Here is a 24,899-nt window from a genome sequence, read left to right on the forward strand (position 1 = left end):
CATGAAGAACAAGGAACACACCAGGCAGGTCCGAGATACTGTTGTGGAGAAGTTTAAAGCCGGATTTGGATACAAAAAGATTTCCCAAGCTTTAAACATCCCAAGGAGCGCTGTGCAAGCGATAATATTGAAATGGAAGGAGTATCAGACCATTGCAAATCTACAAAGACCTGGCCGTCCCTCTAAACTTTCAGCTCATACAAGGAGAAGACTGATCAGAGATGCAGCCAAGAGGCCCATGATCACTCTGGATGAACTGCAGAGATCTACAGCTGAGGTGGGAGACTCTGTCCATAGGACAACAATCAGTCGTATACTGCACAAATCTGGCCTTTATGGAAGAGTGGCAAGAAGAAAGCCATTTCTTAAAGATATCCATAAAAAGTGTTGTTTAAAGTTTGCCACTAGCCACCTGGGAGACACACCAAACATGTGGAAGAAGGTGCTCTGGTCAGATGAAACCAAAATCGAACTTTTTGGCAACAATGCGAAACGTTATGTTTGGCGTAAAAGCAACACAGCTCATCACCCTGAACACACCATCCCCACTGTCAAACATGGTGGTGGCTGCATCATGGTTTGGACCTGCTTTTCTTCAGCAAGGGCAGGGAAGATGGTTAAAATTGATGGGAAGATGGATGGAGCCAAATACAGGTCCATTCTGGAAGAAAACCTGATGGTGTCTGCAAAAGACCTGAGACTGGGACGGAGATTTGTCTTCCAACAAGACAATGATCCAAAACATAAAGCAAAATCTACAATGGAATGGTTCACAAATAAACATATCCAGGTGTTAGAATGTCCAAGTCAAAGTCCAGACCTGAATCCAATTGAGAATCTGTGGAAAGAACTGAAAACTGCTGTTCACAAACGCTCTCCATCCAACTTCACTGAGCTCGAGCTGTTTTGCAAGGAGGAATGGGCAAAAATTTCAGTCTCTCGATGTGCAAAACTGATAGAGACATACCCCAAGCGACTTACAGCTGTAATCGCAGCAAAAGGTGGCGCTACAAAGTATTAACTTAAGGGGGCTGAATAATTTTGCACGGCCAATTTTTCAGTTTATTTGTTAAAAAAGTTTGAAATATCCAATAAATTTCATTCCACTTCATAATTGTGTCCCACTTGTTGTTGATTCTTCACAAAAAATTACAGTTTTATATCTTTATGTTTGAAGCCTGAAATGTGGCAAAAGGTCAAAGTCCAAGGGGGCCGAATACTTTCGCAAGGCACTGTATAACGATATTACATTGTTTTCAAAAAAACGAAAGTCTGCGATTTTGTAATCAAAACAAAGGCCAAAATAATAGTATTTTCCAGTTGGCAACAATTTGTTTACCTTCATTAGCCTACTTTGTTCCATTATTTCTGTCATTCAGTGATATTTATTACCACAGTAATTTATGGATCCATAAGGAAATAAACATCTGCATTTTGAATGAGTATTTGTATAATTTTGTTAACGAAAGCATAAAGATGCTGATGAAGAAATTGTCGCCCACACGTAGCTTTATGTAGGTGCCGAGGGTATACGACTGTGCATCAACTTGATTATTTAGCAGACATCACTTGCTTATGTTCAGTCAACACATCTTAAGAATATCAAGGAATATAATTGAAACATTTTTGTCTCAGAACAGCTTGGAACGGTGCTGACTGAAATAGTCATTTTTTGGGGAGATTATTTTGTTTTCTGAATAAAGGCCAAAATATTTATTTCTGTTTTTAGAGGAACAGAAGGACATCCCGGCCAGCCAAAACCTCCCCTAACCCGGATGACACTGGGCCAATTGTGCGCCGCCCTATGGGACCAATATATATTGTCCTGCTAATAGCCCATCCTTGAAACGTTGTTTGCAGAACTCACAGCCTGCCACACTTGTGAAAAACAGGGTTAATAATACTTTTTACCCCTTCCACATGGTAAAGGTTCCAATTCATATTTTTTTAAATCAATTAGTATATTTGTGTTTCACCACAATATTTGTTGTATTATTTGTTCTGTCTTTTCTGGTGGATTAAACTGAAATTGCAACTAATCATACAATATTTCTGTAATTCATTGATATAATTCCCATAGTAATTCGTTATGGATCCATAACTAAATAAACATCTGCATTTTGAAAGAGTATTTTTTTTTTAATTATATTATTAAGGAAAGCATAAAGATGCTGATGAAGAAATATAGTACTGTACAATTTGCGGTTGCATGAGGTCACCCGTACGCACTTTAAACATTTGGATAGTAAAGCATTTTGAAGCTAGAAGCTGCCTGCATTTGTTTATTAGGCTACTATGCAGTCTGACAAGTAAACAGCCTGCTGTACGTACTGTAGTAAACATGCCAATACTGCCTGGCTCTGGACCAAATCATCAGCTGTCGCCCGTATTTCCAGTGAAACTATTCAAGCCATCAACTCACTGATGAGTAAAGATGATGCGCGATCGTCGAAGGCCATATGTAATCTGCTGGCTTCACGGCACATCAACATCGCTCTAATCACAGTCAGAAGACAGTTGAAGAAACTTGTGTGGACTTATGGAAATGCTCGGTAAGACATGTTAAAAATATATGTATAATTTATTTTTAGATTTTTATAAGTTAGGCTATTTACAAAGCAAAAGGTACATAAAATATTGTAGCCTACACCTCACGGACTGCTATAGTGTTTCCACAATAATTCACTTTTGCCTCCTTTTTCAGGTTTCACGGCTCGAGATTTCATTGAGGAAGAAATCATGGGACCACATTGTTTCTTTAATTTTGAATGTCTTTTTCTCATTATTTTATTAACAAAGCTTAAAGATGTTGATGAAGAAATACAAAATGCCTCCAGCTGTCCATCACTACTGTAAATAAAAACACAGCATCTTGTTTACGTTCTTTATTGTAACCACAAGTAATTTGTATTTGTATCTTTTAGTGTTTGGGATTTACAATTGTGCGTTTTTCATGTCATTTTTCGTTAAATCCAGTTTGGATTTAAGTATAACTTTTTACTGATGCCTTTAGTGAGAGGTTTAATATTTAATATCTGTCCTCCAAATTCATATCTAAGGGGCATTTTTCACACCATTATTAGTTACATTGTTTTCGTTTGGACATGTAGACTGGCAATAAGAACAGCGGGAACGTTTCAGCGCCATTATTAGTGCAATGCTCTGTGCTACCCAGTGGGGTAGGGTGGGGGTCCACCCCCTCCCTTCCTTCTCCCTTCCCCATGGACTAGGTCCATCTTCTGGAGAACTGCAAGGCAATCCCATTGTGTGCCTCTCGGAAACCATGACCAATATATATTGTCCTGCTAATATCAGGGTTAATTTATCTGTGAGAATAGACAAAGGGCTTTTATATAATTCTAAATTGATGATGATGATAATAATAATTGCGTTTAAAAAAAAAAGTTTTGGAGATTTTGTTTTCAAATAATGTAAATTGAGCGAGGGGAAAAAGGCCATGCTTGAACATGGGGAGAGACATTGTTACTAATTTGTAAATAAAGCCATTTTGTTATTTAGAACTATTTCTGTTTTTACAGGGAGAGAAACTAAAAGCCTGCAGTTCTCATGGGTCTCCCAGTTGAGGCCGGCAAGGGTATTGAACCAGCATCTGTAGCAACACAGGTTGCACTCAGATGCAGTGTCTTAGACTGCTGCGCCTCTCAGGCGCTGTACAACGTGACCGGTCGGGAGTAGGCTACAGTAAGAGAAAAAGAATCCTAACATTTCCACACCCTAATTGTAGTCTAATTTTCTCTTAGAATAAAAACCTTAGTGTAACAACAGTTTTAGTAAGTAATACTGAAGTCCTGCATAATTATCAGTTTCCATTTGGTTTATGTCGCCCATTCATTGTCAGAGACACAGTAGCGCCTTGGGACCCAAAAGCATAGTCCGTGTTCTAACTCCCCCTTGCGCTGGTCTGGAGCAATAAAGTAGTGACACAGGGTACTGTACTAAACCACAAATTACCTTTAAGTCCTGCGGCATAATCGCACAACTTTAAGTCGAGCAACCACTGTAAGTGTCAAGTGTTGGCACGACCTTAGTTTGTACTGTGTAACGCTACTGAAATACATCAGTTGAAATTCAAATGTTTCACTTAACTGCCTGGCACGGCTGACTATCGGCTGAAGTGACATCACAACAGAGTTTGTGTTGTCAGAATGTTATTCTGATAAAATAATTTGATGCACACTGCACCATTCCTGGATGGCTGCCTTGTTTACATTCCTATAAATACTGGACTGTATCAGGTGTGAGGTCACACAAGGTTTCACTCTGTGCCTGCCTTTCTGCTTCTGTTGGAGGGCGGCTCTGTGTGTGTGTAGGCACATGTAAGTGAAAGTCACATGGTCATAGTGGTTTCATAGTATAGACCACCATGCCTATGTTATGTATGTGTTGTGTTCAAGCTTCACCTCTTGGCTGATTTCTGTGTCACTCAAACTGTGTTGTGCTCCTCTCTGCCTTCCAGACTCTGTCAAATGAAGCTCACTGTGTGGAGGACATTCTGAGGGTAAGTTGTTCCTAAATCTTTACTTACAGCTGTAATCAATCCTAGAGTTGAGGTGGTGGTTGGTCAGTTTGTTTGTTAGTGTTATTATCATCATGATGAATGTTGGGTTGCTAAAGAGGGATCAGTTGCTGAGCACACGGCTGCTTTTCACATTCCTGTGTTAAAGCCAACCCATGTTTACAGAGCTAGCTACTGTAGTATGCATTCTGCATTCAGGACAGAAGAGCGCTTAATGTGCTATATGAATCGGTCATAAAGGTTCTGCTGTGTAGTTAGTCCTCCTCTATGGGTCTTAGACATTGACTTGGTAGGAGGGCATGGTGAACTCTAGTACACAACGGTGAGTCTCATTGAGATTTAAAAATCTATTTTTGCATGAGAGACCTGGCCATCTGTCTATACTATGGGGCTCTAATGGCCTAGCTAATACTTATTTTCACAACTTTCTTTCGCTAGCGCTCTCTCTGCCTTTCTCTCCTTCAGGAAATGACCCACTCCTGGCCTCCTCTCCTGACTGCCATCCACACACCCAGCACAGCTGAGCCCTCCAAGTTCTCCTTCCCAGTCAAGGTGAGGTCCCTCTCAGCTCACTGAGCTGCTAAAACTTTTACAACTCAACTCCTTTAGTTTCTCTATACTCCGTTTTATGAGCTTTAGGTATTTGCCTAACCTAAACTCAATGTGCTTTACTGTATGTACTAGCAACTTAGAATCCCCAAATCAATTTCCCCTTGTCTTACGCATGTTCCACTTAGTCAAAGACAGTGTTGCACAACACCTACACCACATACATTATGTCCATTAATCATCGGTGTTGTCATAGATTACAAGGGAATGCATAAAACACCTCTTTGTGTCTGTGTTCACTGAATGTGCATTCACTGTGTTTGTGTTCGTTGTCATCCTTTTCATAACAAGACGAAAACCCACCAATTTTAGAATGCCGCCAACTTTTCTTTACATCTGAAAGGTATTGCCGGGAACAAAGCCTGTATTTTTATTTCCGCCAACCGGTATTATGTTTAAAAGTCCCGCCAACGCCTCAGTATAAAACGTTGCCTTTCATTTTACCGGCTTTGGCATGCATTAAATCATGAACATTCTATTGTTTTCTGACGTCAAACTCCTCCTTGGCAATCAGAAAGCTTTACAGAGATGCATTTATTTTACATTTATGTAGTTCTGTCCTTGAGCTGTTGTCTATTGTCACAGAAATGCTTTGGCAATTTGCACACAGCCTTTTCATGTTGACTTTGACAGGTAAATATTTGAAGGCCCTTATATTTAGCTAATACATTATTAGTTAAAATACATACGTTTCTAACTTAGCCTAGAGGAGCTGGAGGGCTATTCGTTCCAAACTTTAAATTGTATTTCCAAGCTCTAGCATTTCGACCAATTTTACAAGTTGGTTTAGATATAACTCTTCCACTCCCTGGCTGAGAATAAATCAAATCAAATCAAATGTATTTATATAGCCCTTCGTACATCAGCTGATATCTCAAAGTGCTGTACAGAAACCCAGCCTAAAACCCCAAACAGCAAGCAATGCATGTGAAAGAAGCACGGTGGCTAGGAAAAACTCCCTAGGAAAAACTCCCTAGAAAGGCCAAAAACCTAGGAAGAAACCTAGAGAGGAACCAGGCTATGAGGGGTGGCCAGTCCTCTTCTGGCTGTGCCAGGTGGATATTATAACAGAACATGATCAAGATGTTAAAATGTTCATAAATGACCAGCATGGTCAAATAATAATAATCATAGTAGTTGTCGAGGGTGCAACAAGCATGTCTGGTGAACAGGTCAGGGTTCCATAGCCGCAGGCAGAACAGTTGAAACTGGAGCAGCAGCACGGCCAGGTGGACTGGGGACAGCAAGGAGTCATCATGCCAGGTAGTCCTGAGGCATGGTCCTAGGGCTCAGGCCCTCCGAGAGAAAGAAAGAAAGAGAATTAGAGAGAGCATATTTAAATTCACACAGGACACCGGATAAGACAAGAGAAATACTCCAGATGTAACAGACTGACCCTAGCCCCCCCGACACATAAACTACTGCAGCATAAATACTGGAGGCTGAGACAGGAGGGATCAGGAGACACTGTGGCCCCATCCGATGAAACCCCCGGACAGGGCCAAACAGGCAGGATATAACCCCACCCACTTTGCCAAAGCACAGCCCCCACACCACAGTGTAAAGAGAATAAAGAGAAATATGGTGGAAGTAGTGTTCATTGATCGAGCTCTTAAACAATTTAAACTATACTTGGGTCCTGTTATTTCTCACACGATTTCTATTTGGTGCAAAATTGAAAAACGATGCAACTGGCATGCCCAGACTCGAATATTGAACAATAATGACCTTGCAACCTGGAGGATGGCCTTTTACATCAACCAATGGTCCAAATGTGGTAAATTTACCTTTGGCAATATCATGGATAGTAATGGTTTGGAGACATTCCAAGAAGCATTTATATTACTAAGTAACTCTTTTTTTCCTTTATCTACAGTTTAGGTTAGCTATGCTGGCCTATTGAGTTCCATGGGAAACCCAGCTGTCGAACCATCCAATGATGGAATTTGTAAACAGATTATCTGGTCTCCTGAAAGGACCAATCTCTGTAATACATAACGACTTTTGGAAAGTTCACACTCTGAGCTTGCCATTAAAAAAGTATGGCCCACAGATCTAAAAGTAGATGAATAATCTTGTTTTTTTGTATTTTTTTTGTTTTTCAGTGAACTTGGAAATGTTTTTTTTTATTAGGGAATATCTATGCATCCAATAACAAACAAAACAACAGCTTGTTATGTCAAGAATTTGAAGAGGATATTAATAGACTTACATGTATATTTCAGGATATATAAATTATCCTTGCTGGGGATTTTAACTGTTTCTTACGTGATGATTGACAGATACAAAATAACAAACTATTGATTTTGTTTGCATAGCACAGCCATGTAAGCCTATAGGCTGCACAGACAAGTGTGTTTATTTTTTCTTTAAAAAAAAAGTAATTAAACTCAAAATATGCTATTTTATTATTTTGAAAATACATTTGATTAGTCTTATCTTTCTTACGACCTGCCTAAAATAATTAATGGATTTCTTTGATGGTGTATATTCAATGGATTTATTAAAATAAACGCCCACCCCTACTTCCACTTGTCAACGGTGCATGCGCACAGGATATAAAAGGCTTATGCCGCCAAGAATGTGGTAAAAATGGGGCTGTTTGAAACGGGGTCATATAAACATTGCCCAGTTCTTTATTTTATTTTTACAGACAACATACTGTAAATCCTGTGTGGAAAAGCATATCTCTGAGTGTGTTCACTATGTGTGTGTTCACTAAGGCTGTTTGCCTCTACTTTGTCCCCTCACAGGAAGCACAGCATGTCCCACCTGCATTTCCAGGACAAAGTAAGTTTAATGTGGGGGAATGGGAGTCTACACTCACTCGGTATATCATGTTACATGCATCAAGTTTAAAACACTAGCTTAGCAGTGTTTCTCTGAGAACAAACTGCCACCTGGCCTCTCAAATTAGGCTTTATTAGCTAATTTGACGGTTGATGGGGGTCACTCTCTCTCTGCAGCCCCGTTTTCATGATTGTGCTATAAATGCCAGCTGGCCTCGCTCTCACTCTTTTAGTATCTCTCTATTTTGCTTTTTCTCTCTACATTTGTTTCACTCACTCACTCATATCAACAGTACAAAATCCATGTGTACGTGTGTGTATAGTGCGTAGGTTATCGTGTGTGTATTGTCACAGGCCGGCTCATAGCCTGTGGCAAAAATTAGGGGACACGAACAACAGGTATAGGCCAATCAAAAAGGTTCTTTATTATAAACCAGAAACTATTAACTTTAAACAAAGAAAAAGGAATGAGGTGTGGAAATGTCATAATGTAGGGTGTATGTAAAGTGCAGGGATATCTGTGTGTGTGAATATGACAGAGTGGAAACTACGTAAAACTACAAAGGAACAAACAAAACAGGATCATACCTGGAGGAGCAGAGAGAGAAGAGTGGTTAGTGAAGCAGTTTAAATACCCTGAGCCCAGGTGGCTCCAATCACTAACGACCCTCCTCTGCCTGCAGGAAGAACCGCCCCTGCACTGCAGAGGGGCCGTGACAGTATGCATGTGTCTGTGCCTTTTTGTTTGTGTTACTTCACAGTCCCCGCTGTTCCATAAGGTGTATTTTTATCAGTTTAAAAAAAAAAACATATTTTACTGCTTGCATCAGTTCCATGTTCGCCTCCCATAGTCTGTTCTGGACTTGGGGACTGTGAAGAGACCTCTTGTGGGTGTATGCATGAGTGTCTGAGCTGTGCGCCGGTAGTTCAAACTGACAGCTCGGTGCATTCAACATGTCTCTCATAAATACAAGTACTGAGACTCAATTTCCCCTACACTTTGTACTAGGAGAGATTCACATGCATATTATTAATATTAGCTCTCTGTGTACATCTAAGGGCCAGCCGTGCTGCTGTGTTCTGAGCCAATTGTAATTTTCCTAAGTCATTTTTTGTGGTACCTAACCATAGGACTGAACAGTAGTCCAGGTGTGACAAAACTAGCACCTGTAGGACCTGCCTTGTTGATAGTGCTGTTAAGAAGGTAGAGCAGCACTTTATTATAAACATACTTCTCCCCATCTTAGCTACTGTTGTATCAATATGTTTTGACCATGACAGTTTACAATCCAGGGTTACGCCAAGCAGTTTAGTAACCTCAACTTGCTCAATTTCCAGATTATTCATTACAAGATTCAGTTGAGGTTTAGGGTTTAGTGAATGATTTGCCCCAAATACAATGCTTTTAGTTTTAGAAATATTTAGTACTAACTTATTCCTTGCTACCCACTCTGAAACTTACTGCAACTCTTTGTTAATTGTTGCAGTCATTTGTCGCTGTAGTAGCTGACATCTATAGGGTTGGGTCATCTGCATACAAAGACACACTGGCTTTACTCAAAGCCAGTGGCATGTCATTAGTAAAAATTGAAAAAAGTAATGGGCCTAGACAGCTGCCCCGGGGAATTCCTGATTCTACCTGGATTATGTTGGAGAGGCTTCCATTAAAGAACACCCTCTGTGTTCTGTTAGACAGGTAAATCATTAGCCACAATATAGCAGCGAGTGTAAAGCCATAACACAAGTTTGTCCAGCAGCAGACTATGATCTATGATGTCAAAAGCCGCACTGAAGTCTAACAAAACAGCCTCCACAATCTTTTTATCATCAATTTCTCTCAGCCAATCATCAGTCATTTGTGAAAGTGCTTGTTGAATGTCCTTCCCTATAAGCATGCTGAAAGTTTGTTTGTTTACTGTAAAGTAGCATTGTATCTTGTCAAACACAGGCTGATTGGTCGGCTATTTGAGCCAGTACACGCACATTCTAGTAGGCTTAAATTGAAAATATGGCAAATAGGAGTGGCAATATCGTCCGCTGTTATCCTCAGTGGCACTCTGTGTCAAGTTTCTCGATCTTCTCTTTTTCTATCTCTCTTTCTCTTCATTTCCACCAGACTCCATCACAAACACTTGAGTCTCTCGTCCCCCAGAGTTATAAAGTCTTTGGTCACAGCCGTGTTGTTCATCTCCCTTCCATTGAACTGGCCTGCCAGTAAATAATAAACCTCCCAAATGAGCTCAGCTCTAGGCCCTTAACCTCTTTGTTAAGGTTTTATTGACCTATTCTTTCCCTCTTCTAACCTCACTAGTTGGGGATCAGCTGTGATGTGGGTGCTGAGGGAGTGTGTCCTATCTACTGGGTTTTTAGTAATGGGGTGTGTCCTATATCCTATGATCTGTGTTTTAGTAAGGGGCAATGTTCCCTCAAATTTTGTGGGCAAAATTTCAGGTCTGCTAAGCGCAAACTTGGAACGTTGTGAAAATTCAGTGCAACTTCCACCGTGCGTTTACTATGAACACTGAGGCTGTACCCGCTTTAAGTTAGTTTCAGACAGTGGTCAAGTAGGCTACTGTGGCTATTTGATCATAATGTAAAATGCGTCTTATAACATTTTAACATGGAAATAGCTCTTCTATCATTCAGCCTACAGTGGCAGCCAATGTGTTGGGTTCAATGTAGGCCTACATTAAATTTGATTTTTGAAAAAAACATGCAGGGCATGACATTAACCTGTTTATCCACTTGTCCTTCAGACAAGGTGACTGAAAATATTGTTTCATGCAAGAAACAACTATACCAAATAAAATGCATTATTATTCCCAAACCATTATTACAGAGTATCGGACACATTATGCTACCCTCTGCCATTATCTATTTAGCTCATTCAAGCCTGTTTTAAAACAACAAAAAAGCTCTTTACCCAACTCACTTTTCAAAGATGTCTAGAAATGTACAGGTTTTGTGCTCTTGTAGGAAGCAATCACTCCCCCATTGCTGACTACAAATTACACTACATGGCCAAAAGTATGTGAACACCCCTTCAAATGAGTGGATTTGGCTATTTTAGGCACAGCCGTTGCTGACAGGTGTATAAAATCACAATCTCCGTAGATAAAACATTGGCAGTAGGATGGCCCATACTGAAGAGCTAAATTACTTTCAACGTGGCACCATCATAGGATGCCACCTTTCCAACAAGTCAGTTATTCAAATTTCTGCACCAGTCAACTGTAAGTGCTGTAATTGTGAAGTGAAAACGTCTAGGAACAACAATGGCTCACCCCCGAAGTGGTAGGCCACACAAGCTCACAGAACGGGACAGTAGAATGCTGTAGCACGTCAAAATGAGTGCAAGGTCACCATGCGCAATGCCAAGCATCGACTGGAATGGTGTAAAGTTCGCCGCCATTGGACTCTGGAACACGCTTCATCATCTGGCAGTCCGACGGATGAATCTGGGTTTAGCGGATGCCAGGAGAACGCTACCTGCCCCAATGTATAGTGCCAACTGTAAAGTTTGATGGAGGAGGAATAATGATCTGGGGCTGTTTTTCATGGTTCGGGCTAGACCTCTTAGTTCCAGTGAAGGGATATTTTAACGCTATAGCGTACAATGACATTCTAGACGATTCTGTGCTTCCATATTTGTGGCAACAGTTTGGGGAAGGCCCTTTCCTGTTTCAGCATGACAATGCCACCATGAACAAAGCGAGGTCCAAACAGAAATGGTTTGTTGAAATCGGTATGGAAGAACTTGACTGGCCTGCACAGAGCACTGACCTCAACTCCATCGAACACCTTTGGGATGAATTGGAACGCCAACTGCGAGCCAGGCCTAATCGCCCGACCTCACTAATGCTCTTGTGGCTGAATGGAAGCAAGTCCACGCAGCAATGTTCCAACATCTAGTGGAAAGCTGTTATAGCAGCAAAGGGGCGACCAACTCCATATTAATGCCCATGATTTTGGAATGAGATGTTCGACGAGCAGGTGTCCACGTACTTTTGTCCGCTCTGATCTTAACAAGTGCATCTACTCACGACCGCTCATGCAGCTCAGTGAATTGCACAGATCCAAATATGGAAATGGCCTATTTGTGTATATAGGCCTACTGCAGCTCTGATAGGTTATGCCGTACTGTTTTGTGTAGAGTACGGGCTGAGTCGCGCATGTCAATGCAATAGAATCCTACTCCGATGCATTCTGCCTACAGCAAAATATCTTGCATAGTTAGTTTTGCATATTAAGTCTTGCGTAGTTTGTTTCGGTATGTTGCATTGGAAGTGGCTGATATTGTGTTGATTCGATCACAAGTCCCACAGTAAAGGGAAACGTTGACCGAGTTAATTAACGTTCCAGAGTTTTCCCCCTTAATTGACTTCCAATCTTGTGCGCAGGCTGATATTTCTTCTGCAGGGCAGTCCCGAATGTGCGCAGTTTAGAGGGAATATTGGTAAAGGGGGTGTGTCGTATCATCTGTTTTAGTAAAGATGTTAATTTTTTTTCTCTTCCCAGAACACTATGGATCACCTCCACTAGCCCCTTCCTCCACACTCATCTGTCAACAGAGCTCATTGTGAGTATACTTTCACCCTCTGTCATGTCCCCAATGTGTACTAATGTCCCCAAAGAGGGGCCATAGTGCGCCCCAGGCCTTTGTCTCACGTTGGTGTTGAAAAGGTCGCAGTGACCCTTTGTGGCCTGAAAGAATATCCAGGGGGTGGAGGTAGTGTGTGTGTGTTCGTTATGAAGTTAGTCCAGATCAGTGCAGACCGCGTATTAGATTATCTCATAGACTCTTCAGATATATCATCCTGCTATCAGATTAGAGAGAGGCTGCAGCAGCAGGGACACATAGCAGAAGTCTACTCACGTGTCTGTGTGTGGTTGTATTCTTCACATGCATGCCACAGACAAGTCTCATGCCACTTTCTCTCTTATTACACCGTCACCGGCAGACTGTATCATATCATATCACAGCACAGTTTCAGTTTTCTATCTAAAATCCTTCCTATGTATCGTAGCTGAAATAAAAGATCCCAAACATTTTCCATACGCACAAAAGGCTTATTTCTCACTGTTGTGCACAAATTTGTTTACATTCCTGTTAGTGACCATTTCTCCTTTGCCAATATAATCCATCCACCAGACAGGTGTTGCATATCAAGAAGCTGATTAAACAGCATGAGCGTTAGAGGTGCACCTTGTGCTCAGGACAATAAAAGGCCACTCTAAAATGTGCAGTTTTGTCACAACACAATGCTGCCAATGTCTCAAGTTTTGAGGGAGCGTACAATTGGCATACTGCAGGAATGTCCACCAGAGCTGTTGCCAGAGAATTTAATGTTCATTTCTGTGCCATAAGCCGTAAGCAGTACGTCCAACCGGCCTCACAACTGCAGACCACGTGTAACCACGTCAGCCCAGGACCTCCCTATATGACTTCTTCACCTGCATGATTGTCTGAGACCAGCCACCTGGACAGCTGCTGAAATTGTGGGTTTTCCAACTGTCAGAAACTGTCTCATGGAAGCTCATCTGTGTGCTCGTCGTCCTCACCAGGGTATTGACCTGCCTGCAGTTTGGCGTTGTTACCGACTTCAGTGGGCAAATGCTCACCTCGCTTGCCACTGGCACGCTGGAGAAGTGAGCTCGTCACGGATGAATCCCAGTTTCAACTGTGCCGGATAGATGGCAGAAAGCGTGTATGACGTCGTGTGGCCGAGCGGTTTGCTGATTGTCAACGTTGTGAACAGAGTGCCCCATTGTGGCGGTGGGGTTATGGTATGGGCAGGCATAAGCTACAGACAAGCAACACAATTACATTTTATCAATGGCAATTTGAATGCACAGATACCGTGACGAGAATGGCCCATTGTCGTGCCGTTCATCTGCCGCCATCACCTCATGTTTCAGAAAGATAATACACGGCCTCATGTCACAAGGATCTGTACACTCTTCCTGGAAGCTGAAAATGTCCGTTCTTCCATGGCCTGTATACTCACCAGACATGTGACCCGTTGAGCATGTTTGGGATGCTCTGGATCAATGTGTACGACAGCGTGTTCCAGTTCCTGCCAATATCCAGAAATTTTGCACAGCCATTGAATAGGAGTGGGACAACATTCCACAGGCCACAATCAACAGCCTGATGAACTCTATGCGAAGGAGATGTGTCGCGTTGCATGAGGCAAATGGTGGTCACCCCAGATACTGACTGGTTATCTGATCCACGCCCCTACTTTTTTTTAAAGGCATCTGTGACCAACAGATGCATATCTAATCTATGAAATCCATAGATTAGGGCCTAATGAATTTATTTAAATTGACTGACTGGACTTATTTCCTTTATAAATTCAGTAAAATCTTTTAATTTGTTGCATTTTGCATTTAGATTTTTGTTCAGTGGAAAAGGGAATGATATCAACCCGCAAGGCTGGGAGTCAAATAATTGTCCATAAACATGAGCGCCAATGCTTGATAAATGGTGCATAACACAAATATAAAGAATTCATTTCATAAAGAAATATTAGTGGAAATATATCCATAAAAAGTTATGAAAAGTAATTTTATGGATTGTATCGTACCCTGTATTGTCTGATTGGAATCTTGCCAAGGGGAGATTACATGCCATTAATTCTAATAATTAGACCTCACCACAGCGGACACAATTCTTCATTACACAATTGTTCTAAATTAAATCACCCTCTTCACCCTCATCATTCAGTTAATTCAAATTCTGTTGTGAATTAACGTGCACAATTTACGTCATTCAGTGAGGAGAGAGACACATTAGCGCCTGGCTTGGTACCAACGTTCTACAGCGCATTTGTCTTGGCCCGTTAAGGTAGGAATCGTATTTTTTGTTGTTGTACAAAATCAAACGTCAGTGGCTGTTTTGACAATGGCGGTTCTGGTGTTGACAAGGCCATTTCAGTGTACAGTAGAACAGCAATATAAAACGTATTTTGGACAAACGGAAAGCTAAGACGTAGTCAGTCACACTCAAACTCATATCCTTGTTTGAAAGACACATTTAGCAAGGCCTATCCCTAGTTCATGTAATGTGCGACCCTCTCTCTCTTCTAATGTATTCACACCACCGATATTATCAGGAGTACAGAACAGCTTGGCCTATTTCTTAGCGTACTAGTAAAAGCCATGATGGTAATAGTTCCTCCTGCCCTGCCTGGTGAGTGTGTGGCTCTGAGAGCACATCTGGTTGAGTGTTACAGCAGGAGAAAGGAGCTCAGCGATCCTGGAGGTTGCAGTGTTTAGGTTGGAAGGGGTTCTGCTCGCGCGCGCGCGCGTGTGTGCGTGTGTGTGTGTAAAGAGGCCTAACCTCTGAGGGATTATAGGGATGTGGCAGGGAGGGGGATGTTGTATTGTGATAGAGAACTACTCTCCATCTAAACCATTTACTCACCTGTATTATTATACAATTTGTTAATAGTTACTGCTTTTACATCTTTCTCCGTTTTCTCACACATTCCTGTAAAAGGCCAGATAAATGAACTGAACTGCTCTCTAACACCTTTCTGTCTCTGCGTTATCTGGTTGTAACTATGCTCTCTGTCTCTCTGGTCCTTCAGTACGGTTGTAGCAACAAATTCCAGTGGGGTGGAGTCAGCCAGCTCCAGTGACTCCGAGAGCAGCTCAGGGTCAGACTCAGACAGTGAGAGCAGTGAGAGTGGGACAGAGGAGGCCCCACAACCCCTCAGGGGCAGCAGCCCACCAGTACCCAAGGTATAAACACACAGCACACTACTTAGTCATACACTTGGAACACTCAAATAACTTGCTTTGTCTTTGATTGATTATGCGTTCACCATGGGCCAGTTTCCCCGTACACAGAATCTTCATTCAAATGGCTTTAGAGTCCAGGACTAGACTTAATGTTTATACCGGGTCCTATACGTTTCTTTGCGTTGTTCATATATTGTCTCCGTCCAGGCTGAAGGCCCCGTGGTGACTAACTGGCAGCTGAATAACTGGATAAGAGTGAGCCAGCAGAACCCCATCACAGAGAGCCAGAGTGACACTGTCCAAAGCCCTCTACCGAAACAGCAGCAGAGCCATGACTCAGAGGAGGAGGCCATTCCTCCCAGGGACTACAAATCCCACACACCACCACAATACCCAGAGTTCAGCGATAGTGAAGCCAAACCTCCAGGCAGTGAGGACGTTGCCTGCAAGCAGCATGTCCGCCATAAGTCCCCGGCCGCCTCACATGTTGGGGACAGCAGCAGCCAGAGAAAGACTGTGGGGAATAAACACCCCTCCAGACCAGTTAAGGCTCCCCGTCCTGAGGACTCACAGGCTGGGCTGCGGGTAGAGAGTGTGGAGGTGGCCCCCCGCGACAAAGACCCCTCTTTCACAGACAGGCCTAAGGTCAAAACGAAAACCGGGCACAGCAGCAAGAGTGGCAGCGCCATAACGGACAGTAAGAAGCCTGCCAAGCGCAACTCTTCGGATAAGAGGAAGACTAAACAACCAGAGTCTGGAAACAGTGGTCCCAAGATGACTCTGATGCTGGACTGTAAGAGGGAGAGATCTCGCAGTCCCAGCCCTGCCCGGGTGGTGGAAACCTCCGTCAGTGTCAGGAAAGAGACCCTCCTGGCCCCTCAGAAGGGTCAAAAAACGCCCCGGAGCTACTCTGCAGCTGCAGCACACCAGGCCAAACGGGAGTCCTCAGCCAAAGCCTCCAGGGCCCCCCAGGGACCTCCACATGCCCTGCTGGTGAAGATTGAGCTCAATCTGCTGTCCAGGGTCCCTACCCAGGGCTCCAGGCCTTCTCAGGGAGGCCAGGAACCAACCAGCAGGAAGAGACCAAACACCGCCCCAGAGAGGGGAGACGGCGACCCTGCTTCCCCCATCACTACCAAAGTCTGCAAAAAGAGACCGGTGAGAGTTTTTGTTTGTTTTGTGAAATAGGATGCATACTGTTGCTGATATTAGCAGGTTGTTGTTTTTGTTTTTATGAACTGGTTTCGGTTCAGAAGCTCTTCTATACAGGAATATTATGTCCCACTCCTCACCTTGTCCCCACTCTTAGCCATGTATAGGTATATCAACAGTGCTATCGTAATTTAAAACTCATTGGTGCTACGTTTGCTATCTTACCAGCAGAGACAATGTCCCGTATACAATGTCACTTTCCTGTTACATCACTTAACGATTGCATTGTGTGACAACTCTATGGCTACCCAAATGGTCTGGGTAGCTATTTGATTAGCTATTCAGGAGTCTTATGGCTTGGGGGTATAAGCTATTTAGGAGCCTCTTGGACTTAGACTTGGTGCTCCGGTACTGCTTGCCGTGCGGTAGCAGAGAGAACAGTCTATGACTAGGGTGGCTGGAGTCGTTGACAATTTTTAGGGCCTTCCTCTGACACCACCTGGTATAGAGTTCCTGGATGGCAGGAAGCTTGGCCCCGGTGATGTACTGGGTCGTACGCACTACCCTCTGTCGTGCCTTGCGGTTGGAGGCCGAGCAGTTGCCATACCAGGCGGTGATGCAACCCGTCAGGATGCTCTCGATGGTGCCGCTGTAAAACCTTTTGAGGATCTGGGCACCCATGCCAAATCTTTTGTCTCCTGAGGGGGAATAGGTTTTGTTGTTCCCTCTTCACGACTGTCTTGGTGTGTTTGGACCATGTTAGTTTGTTGGTGATGTGGACGCCAAGGAACTTGAAGCTATCAACCTGCTCCACTACAGCCCCATCGATGAGAATGTGGGCGTGCTCGGTCCTCTTTTTCCTGTAGTCCACATTCATGTCCTTTGTCTTGATCACGTTGAGAGAGAGGTTGTTGTCCTTGCACCACACGGTCAGGGTTCTGACCTCCTCCCTATAGGCTGTCTCATCGTTGTCGGCGATCAGGCCTACCACTGTTGTGTCATCAGCAAACTTAATGATGGTGTTGGAGTTGTGCTTGACCGTGCAGTCATGAGTGGAGTACAGGAGGGGACTAAGTACGCACCTCTGAGGGTCCCCCGTGTTGAAGATCTTGCATGGCGGATGTGTTTCTACCTACCCTTACCACCTGGGGGTGTCCCGTCAGGAAGTCCAGGATCCAGTTGCAGAGGGAGGTGTTTAGTCCCAGAGTCCTTAGCTTAGTGATGAGCTTTGAGTTTGAAGGTAGGCCTTGAAATACATTCACAAGTACATTTACATTTAAGCAATTTAGCAGATGCTCTTATCCAGAGCGACTTACAAATTGGTGCATTCACCTTATGATATCCAGTGGAACAACCACTTTACAATACTGCATCTAAATCTTTTAAGGGTGGGGGGGGGTTAGAATGATTACTTTACCCTATCCTAGGTATTCCTTAGAGGTGGGGTTTCAGGTGTCTCCGGAAGGTGGTGATTGACTCCGCTGTCCTGGCGTCGTGAGGGAGCTTGTTCCACCATTGGGGTGCCAGAGCAGCGAACAGTTTTGACTGGGCTGAGCGGGAACTGTGCTTCCTCAGAGGTAGGGGGGCCAGCAGGCCAGAGGTGGATGAGCGCAGTGCCCTTGTTTGGTTGTAGGGCCTGATCAGAGCCTGAAGGTACGGAGGTGTCGTTCCCCTCACAGCTCCGTAGGCAAGCACCATGGTCTTGTAGCGGATGCGAGCTTCAACTGGAAGCCAGTGGAGAGAGCGGAGGAGCGGGGTGACGTGAGAGAACTTGGGAAGGTTGAACACCAGACGGGCTGCGGCGTTCTGGATGAGTTGTAGGGGTTTAATGGCACAGGCAGGGAGCCCAGCCAACAGCGAGTTGCAGTAATCCAGACGGGAGATGACAAGTGCCTGGATTAGGACCTGCGCCGCTTCCTGTGTGAGGCAGGGTCGTACTCTGCGAATGTTGTAGAGCATGAACCTACAGGATCGGGTCACCGCCTTGATGTTAGTGGAGAACGACAGGGTGTTGTCCAGGGTCACGCCAAGGTTCTTAGCACTCTGGGAGGAGGACACAATGGAGTTGTCAACCGTGATGGCGAGATCATGGAACTGGCAGTCCTTCCCCGGAGGAAGAGCAGCTCCGTCTTGCCAAGGTTCAGCTTGAGGTGGTGATCCGTCATCCACACTGATATGTCTGCCAGACATGCAGAGATGCGATTCGCCGCCTGGTTATCAGAAGGGGGAAAGGAGAAGATTAATTGTGTCGTCTGCATAGCAATGATAGGAGAGACCATGTGAGGATATGACAGAGCCAAGTGACTTGGTGTATAGCGAGAATAGGAGAGGGCCTAGAACAGAGCCCTGGGGGACACCAGTGGTGAGAGCACGTGGTGCGGAGACAGATTCTCGCCACGCCACCTGGTAGGAGCGACCTGTCAGGTAGGACGCAATCCAAGTGTGGGCCACGCCGGAGATGCCCAACTCGGAGAGGGTGGAGAGGAGGATCTGATGCTTCACAGTATCAAAGGCAGCCGATAGGTCTAGAAGGATGAGAGCAGAGGAGAGAGAGTTAGCTTTAGCAGTGCGGAGCGCCTCCGTGACACAGAGAAGAGCAGTCTCAGTTGAATGACCAGTCTTGAAACCTGACTGATTTGGATCAAGAAGGTCATTCTGAGAGAGCTAGCAGGAGAGCTGGCCAAGGACGGCACGTTCAAGAGTTTTGGAGAGAAAAGAAAGAAGGGATACTGGTCTGTAGTTGTTGACATCGGAGGGATCGAGTGTAGGTTTTTTCAGAAGGGGTGCAACTCTCGCTCTCTTGAAGACGGAAGGGACGTAGCCAGCGGTCAAGGATGAGTTGATGAGCGAGGTGAGGTAAGGGAGAAGGTCTCCGGAAATGGTCTGGAGAAGAGAGGAGGGGATAGGGTCAAGCGGGCAGGTTGTTGGGCGACCGGCCGTCACAAGACGCGAGATTTCATCTGGAGAGAGAGGGGAGAAAGAGGTCAAAGCACAGGGTAGGGCAGTGTGAGCAGGACCAGCGGTGTCGTTTGACTTAGCAAACGAGGATCGGATGTCGTCGACCTTCTTTTCAAAATGGTTGACGAAGTCATCCGCAGAGAGGGAGAAGGGGGGGAGGAGGATTCAGGAGGGAGGAGAAGGTGGCAAAGAGCTTCCTAGGGTTTTAGGCAGATGCTTGGAATTTAGAGTGGTAGAAAGTGGCTTTAGCAGCAGAGACAGAAGAGGAAAATGTAGAGAGGAGGGAGTGAAAGGATGCCAGGTCCGCAGGGAGGCGAGTTTTCCTCCATTTCCGCTCGGCTGCCCGGAGCCCTGTTCTGTGAGCTCGCAATGAGTCGTCGAGTCACGGAGCAGGAGGGGAGTACCGAGCCGGCCTGAAGGATAGGGGACATAGAGAGTCAAAGGATGCAGAAAGGGAGGAGAGGAGGGTTGAGGAGGCAGAATCAGGAGATAGGTTGGAGAAGGTTTGAGCAGAGGGAAGAGATGATAGGATGGAAGAGGGGAGAGTAGCGGGGGAGAGAGAGCGAAGGTTGGGACGGCGCAATACCATCCGAGTAGGGGCAGAGTGAGAAGTGTTGGATGAGAGCGAGAGGGAAAAGGATACAAGGTAGTGGTCAGAGACTTGGAGGGGAGTTGCAATGAGATTAGTGGAAGAACAGCATCTAGTAAAGATGAGATCAAGCGTATTGCCTGCCTTGTGAGTAGGGGGGGGATGGTGAGAGGGTGAGGTCAAAAGAGGAGAGGAGTGGAAAGAAGGAGGCAGAGGGGAATGAGTCAAAGGTAGACGTGGGGAGGTTAAAGTCACCCAGAACTGTGAGAGGTGAGCCATCCTCAGGAAAGGAACTTATCAAGGCGTCAAGCTCATTGATGAACTCTCCAAGGGAACCTGGAGGGCGATAAATTATAAGGATGTTAAGCTTGAAAGGGCTGGTAACTGTGACAGCATGGAATTCAAAGGAGGCGATAGACAGATGGGTCAGGGGAGAGAGAGAGAGAGAGAGAATGTCCACTTGGGAGAGATGAGGATCCCAGTGCCACCACCCCGCTGACCAGAAGCTCTCGGGGTGTGCGAGAACACGTGGGCAGACGAGGAGAGAGCAGTAGGAGTAGCAGTGTTATCTGTGTACACCTCCAATTGTATCAAATGATGTTAATTAGCCAATCAGAAGCTTCTAAAGCCATGACATAATTTTCTGGAATTTTCCAAGCTGTTTAAAGGCAAAGTCAACTTTGTGTATGTAAACTTCTGACCCACTGGATTTGTGATAGTGAATTATAAGTGAAATAATCTGAATGTAAATAATTGTTGGGAAATTACTTGTCATGCACAAAGTAGCTGTCCCAACCGATTTGCCAAAACTAGTTTGTTAACAAGAAATTTGTGGAGTGGTTGAAAAACAAGTTTTAATGACTCCCACCTAAGTGTATGTAGACTTCCGACTTCAACTGTATGTAGACAGCTACGAAAAATACAGATAAACTCTCTAGGTCGATAGTGTGGTCTACAGCTTATTTTATTGATTTGATTTCACCTTTATTTAACCAGGTAGGCAAGTTGAGAACAAGTTCTCATTTACAATTGCGACCTGGCCAAGATAAAGCAAAGCAGTTTGACACACACAACAACACAGAGTTACACATGGAGTAAAACAAACATACAGTCAATAATACAGTACAAAAATACAGTGGGGGGAAAAAGTATTTGATCCCCTGCTGATTTTGTACGTTTGCCCACTGACAAAGAAAGGATCAGTCTATAATTTTAATGGTAGGTTTATTTGAACAGTGAGAGACAGAATAACAACAAAAATATCCAGAATAACAAGAAAAATATCCAGAAAAACGCATGTTAGAAATGTTATAAATTGATTTGCCTTTTAACCTCTTGGGGCTAGGTGGGACGCTAGCGTGCCACCCGTGGTGCACTCCATCAACAGCAGGTGCATTTCAAGAGCGGCAAATTTGAATCCAAATAAATGTCAAAATTCAAATTTTTCAAAAATACAACTATGTTACACCATTTGAAAGATAAACATCTCCTTAATCTAACCACGTTTTACGATTTCAAAAAGGTTTTACGGCGAAAGCATAAATTTAGAGTATGTTAGGACAGTACATTTACAAGAGTTGTGTGTAATGTTTTGTCAAGTCAAAGACAGGGTCACCAAAACCATAAAACCAGCTAAAATGATACACTAACCTTTTACAATCTCCATCAGATGACACTCCTAGGACATTATGTTAGACAATGCATGCATTTTTAGTTCTATCAAGTTGATATTTATATCCAAAAACAGCGTTTTACTATGGCATTGATGTTGAGGAAATCGTTTCCCTCCAATAACCGGCAGTCAAGTCAGCGTCACAAATTAAATAATTAAAATTAGAAAACATTGGTAAAATATTATATTGTCATTTAAAGAATTATAGATTTACATCTTTTGAACGCAATCAACTTGCCAGATTTAAAAATAACCTTACTGGGAAATCACACTTTGCAATAATCTGAGCACTGTGCCCAGAAAAATACGCGCGTTGCGATACAGACTAGACGTCATGTTGGGGAGATCTAAAATCGAAAATACTATGTAAATAATCCATTACCTTTGATTCTCTTCATCAGATGTCACTTCCAGGTATCACAGGTCCATAACGAATGTAGTTTTGTTCAAAAAAGCTCATCATTTATGTCCAAAAATCTCCGTCTCGTTAGCACATGATGTAAGCCAGCCGGACTTCTCGTCATGAACGAGGGGAAAAAATATATTTCCGTTCGTTCAAACATGTCAAACGTTGTATAGCATAAATCATTAGGGCCTTTTTTAACCAGAACATGAATAATATTCAAGGTGGACGAATGCATAGTCTTTTATAACGTATTGGAACGAGGGTACCCAACATGAAGTAGCGCGCCAGGTGTCTAATGGGACATCACCGTTCCATGGCTCTTGTTCGGTCAGATCTCCCTCCAGAAGACTCAAAACACTTTGTAAAGGCTGGTGACATCTAGTGGAAGCAATAGGAAGTGCCAAAATATTCCTAAACCCCTGTGTTTTTCAATGGGATAGGTTTAAAGTCAATACAACACATCAGGTATCCACTTCCTGTCAGAAAATGTCTCAGGGTTTTGCCTGCCAAATGAGTTCTGTTATACTCACAGACACCATTCAAACAGTTTTGGAAACTTTAGAGTGTTTTCTATCCATATATAATAAGTATATGCATATTCTAGTTACTGGGTAGGATTAGTAACCAGATTAAATCGGGTACATTTTTTTTATCCAGACGTGCAAATGCTGCCCCCTAGACCCAACAGGTTAATCAGAGAAATAAGTATTTGACCCCCTCTCAATCAGAAAGATTTCTGGCTCCCAGGTGTCTTTTATACAGGTATCGAGCTGAGATTAGGAGCACACTCTTAACCTGTTTGGGATAGGGGGCAGTATTTTCACGGTCGGATAAAAAACATACCCGATTTAATCTGGTTACTACTCCTGCCCAGAAACTAGAATATGCATATAATTAGTAGATTTGGATAGAAAACACTAAAGTTTCTAAAACAGGTTCAATGGTGTCTGTGAGTATAACAGAACTCATATGGCAGGCCAAAACCTGAGAAGATTCTATACAGGAAGGGCCCCGTCTGACAATTTGTTCTCCTTCTAGGGCATCTCTGTCAAAAATACAGCATCTCTGCTGTAACGTGACATTTTCTAAGGCTTCCATTGGCTCTCAGAAGGCGCCAGAATGCGGAATGACGTCTCTGCAGTCTCTGGGCGAAAAAAAGCATGTGTTTTTGTGAGTGATCAGGCAGGGAACAATGACACTGGAGTACGCGTGCACGAGACGACTCCATGTTTTTCTTTCAGTCTATGAATGACTATAACGTCGCCCGGTTGGAATATTATCGCTATTTTACGAGAAGGATAGCATAAAAATTGATTTTAAACAGCGTTTGACATGCTTCGAAGTACGGTAATGGAATATTTTGAACAAAACATGCATGTATTGTATAACATAATGTCCTAGGAGTGTCATCTGATGAAGATCATCAAAGGTTAGTGCTGCATTTAGCTGTGGTTTTGGTTTTTGTGACATATATGCTTGCTTTCAAAATGGCTGTGTGATTTATTTTTGGCAGGGTACTCTCCTGACATAATCTAATATTTTGCTTTCGCTGTAAAGCCTTTTTGAAATCGGACAATGTAGTTAGATTAACGAGAGTCTTTAAAATGGTGTAAAATAGTCATATGTTTGAGAAATTGAAGTTATTTATATGTCATTAACAGGTTAAAGGGAGTGCTCCTAACCGAAGCTTGTTACCTGTAAAAAAGACACCTTTCCACAGAAGCAATCAATCAATCAGATTCCAAACTCTCCACCATGGCCAAGACCAAAGAGCTCTCCAAGGATGTCAGGGACAAGATTGTAGACCTACACAAGGCTGGAATGGGCTACAAGACCATCGCCAAGCAGCTTGGTGAGAAGGTGACAACATTTGGTGCGATTATTCGCAAATGGATGAAAAACACAAAAGAACTGTCAATATCCCTCGGCCTGGGGCTCCATGCAAGATCTCACCTCGTGGAGTTGCATTGATCATGAAGACGGTGAGGAATCAGCCCAGAACTACACGGGAGGATCTTGTCAATGATCTCAAGGCAGCTGGGACCATAGTCACCAAGAAAACAATTGGTAACACACTACGCCGTGAAGGACTGAAATCCTGCAGCGCCTGCAAGGTCCCCATGCTCAGGAATATATATATATACATGCTCGTCTGAAGTTTGCCAATGAACATCTGAATGACTCAGAGGACAACTGGTGAAAGTGTTGTGGTTAGATGAGACCAAAATGGAGCTCCTTTACATCAACTCAACTCGCCTATGACCCCAAGAACACCATCCCCACCGTCAAACATGGAGGTGGAAACATTATGCTTTGGGGGTGTTTTTCTGCTAAGGGGACAGGACAACTTCACCGCATCAAAGGGACGATGGACGGGGCCATGTACCGTCAGATCTTGGGTGAGAACCTCCTTCCCTCAGCCAGGTCATTGAAAATGG

At 43.6% G+C, this 24,899-nt stretch overlaps 1 protein-coding gene across 3 annotated transcripts in view; it reads left to right on the top strand.

Annotated features, from left to right (window-relative positions):
- The window catches only part of LOC106560682 (AF4/FMR2 family member 1), an 89,382-nt gene that overhangs the window by 20,603 nt on the left and 43,880 nt on the right, over positions 1–24,899 (top strand). For all 3 annotated transcript variants that reach the window (XM_014123796.2, XM_045687933.1, XM_045687927.1), the window contains exons 4-9: positions 4,478–4,519; positions 5,003–5,089; positions 7,900–7,936; positions 12,454–12,514; positions 15,531–15,684; positions 15,892–16,842. In XM_014123796.2, coding sequence (XP_013979271.1) covers positions 4,478–4,519; positions 5,003–5,089; positions 7,900–7,936; positions 12,454–12,514; positions 15,531–15,684; positions 15,892–16,842 — 1,332 coding nt within the window. The remainder of the gene's footprint in view (positions 1–4,477; positions 4,520–5,002; positions 5,090–7,899; positions 7,937–12,453; positions 12,515–15,530; positions 15,685–15,891; positions 16,843–24,899) is intronic.

The sequence above is a fragment of the Salmo salar genome, chromosome ssa01 (assembly GCF_905237065.1).
Source record: "Salmo salar chromosome ssa01, Ssal_v3.1, whole genome shotgun sequence".
NCBI lineage: Eukaryota > Metazoa > Chordata > Actinopteri > Salmoniformes > Salmonidae > Salmo > Salmo salar.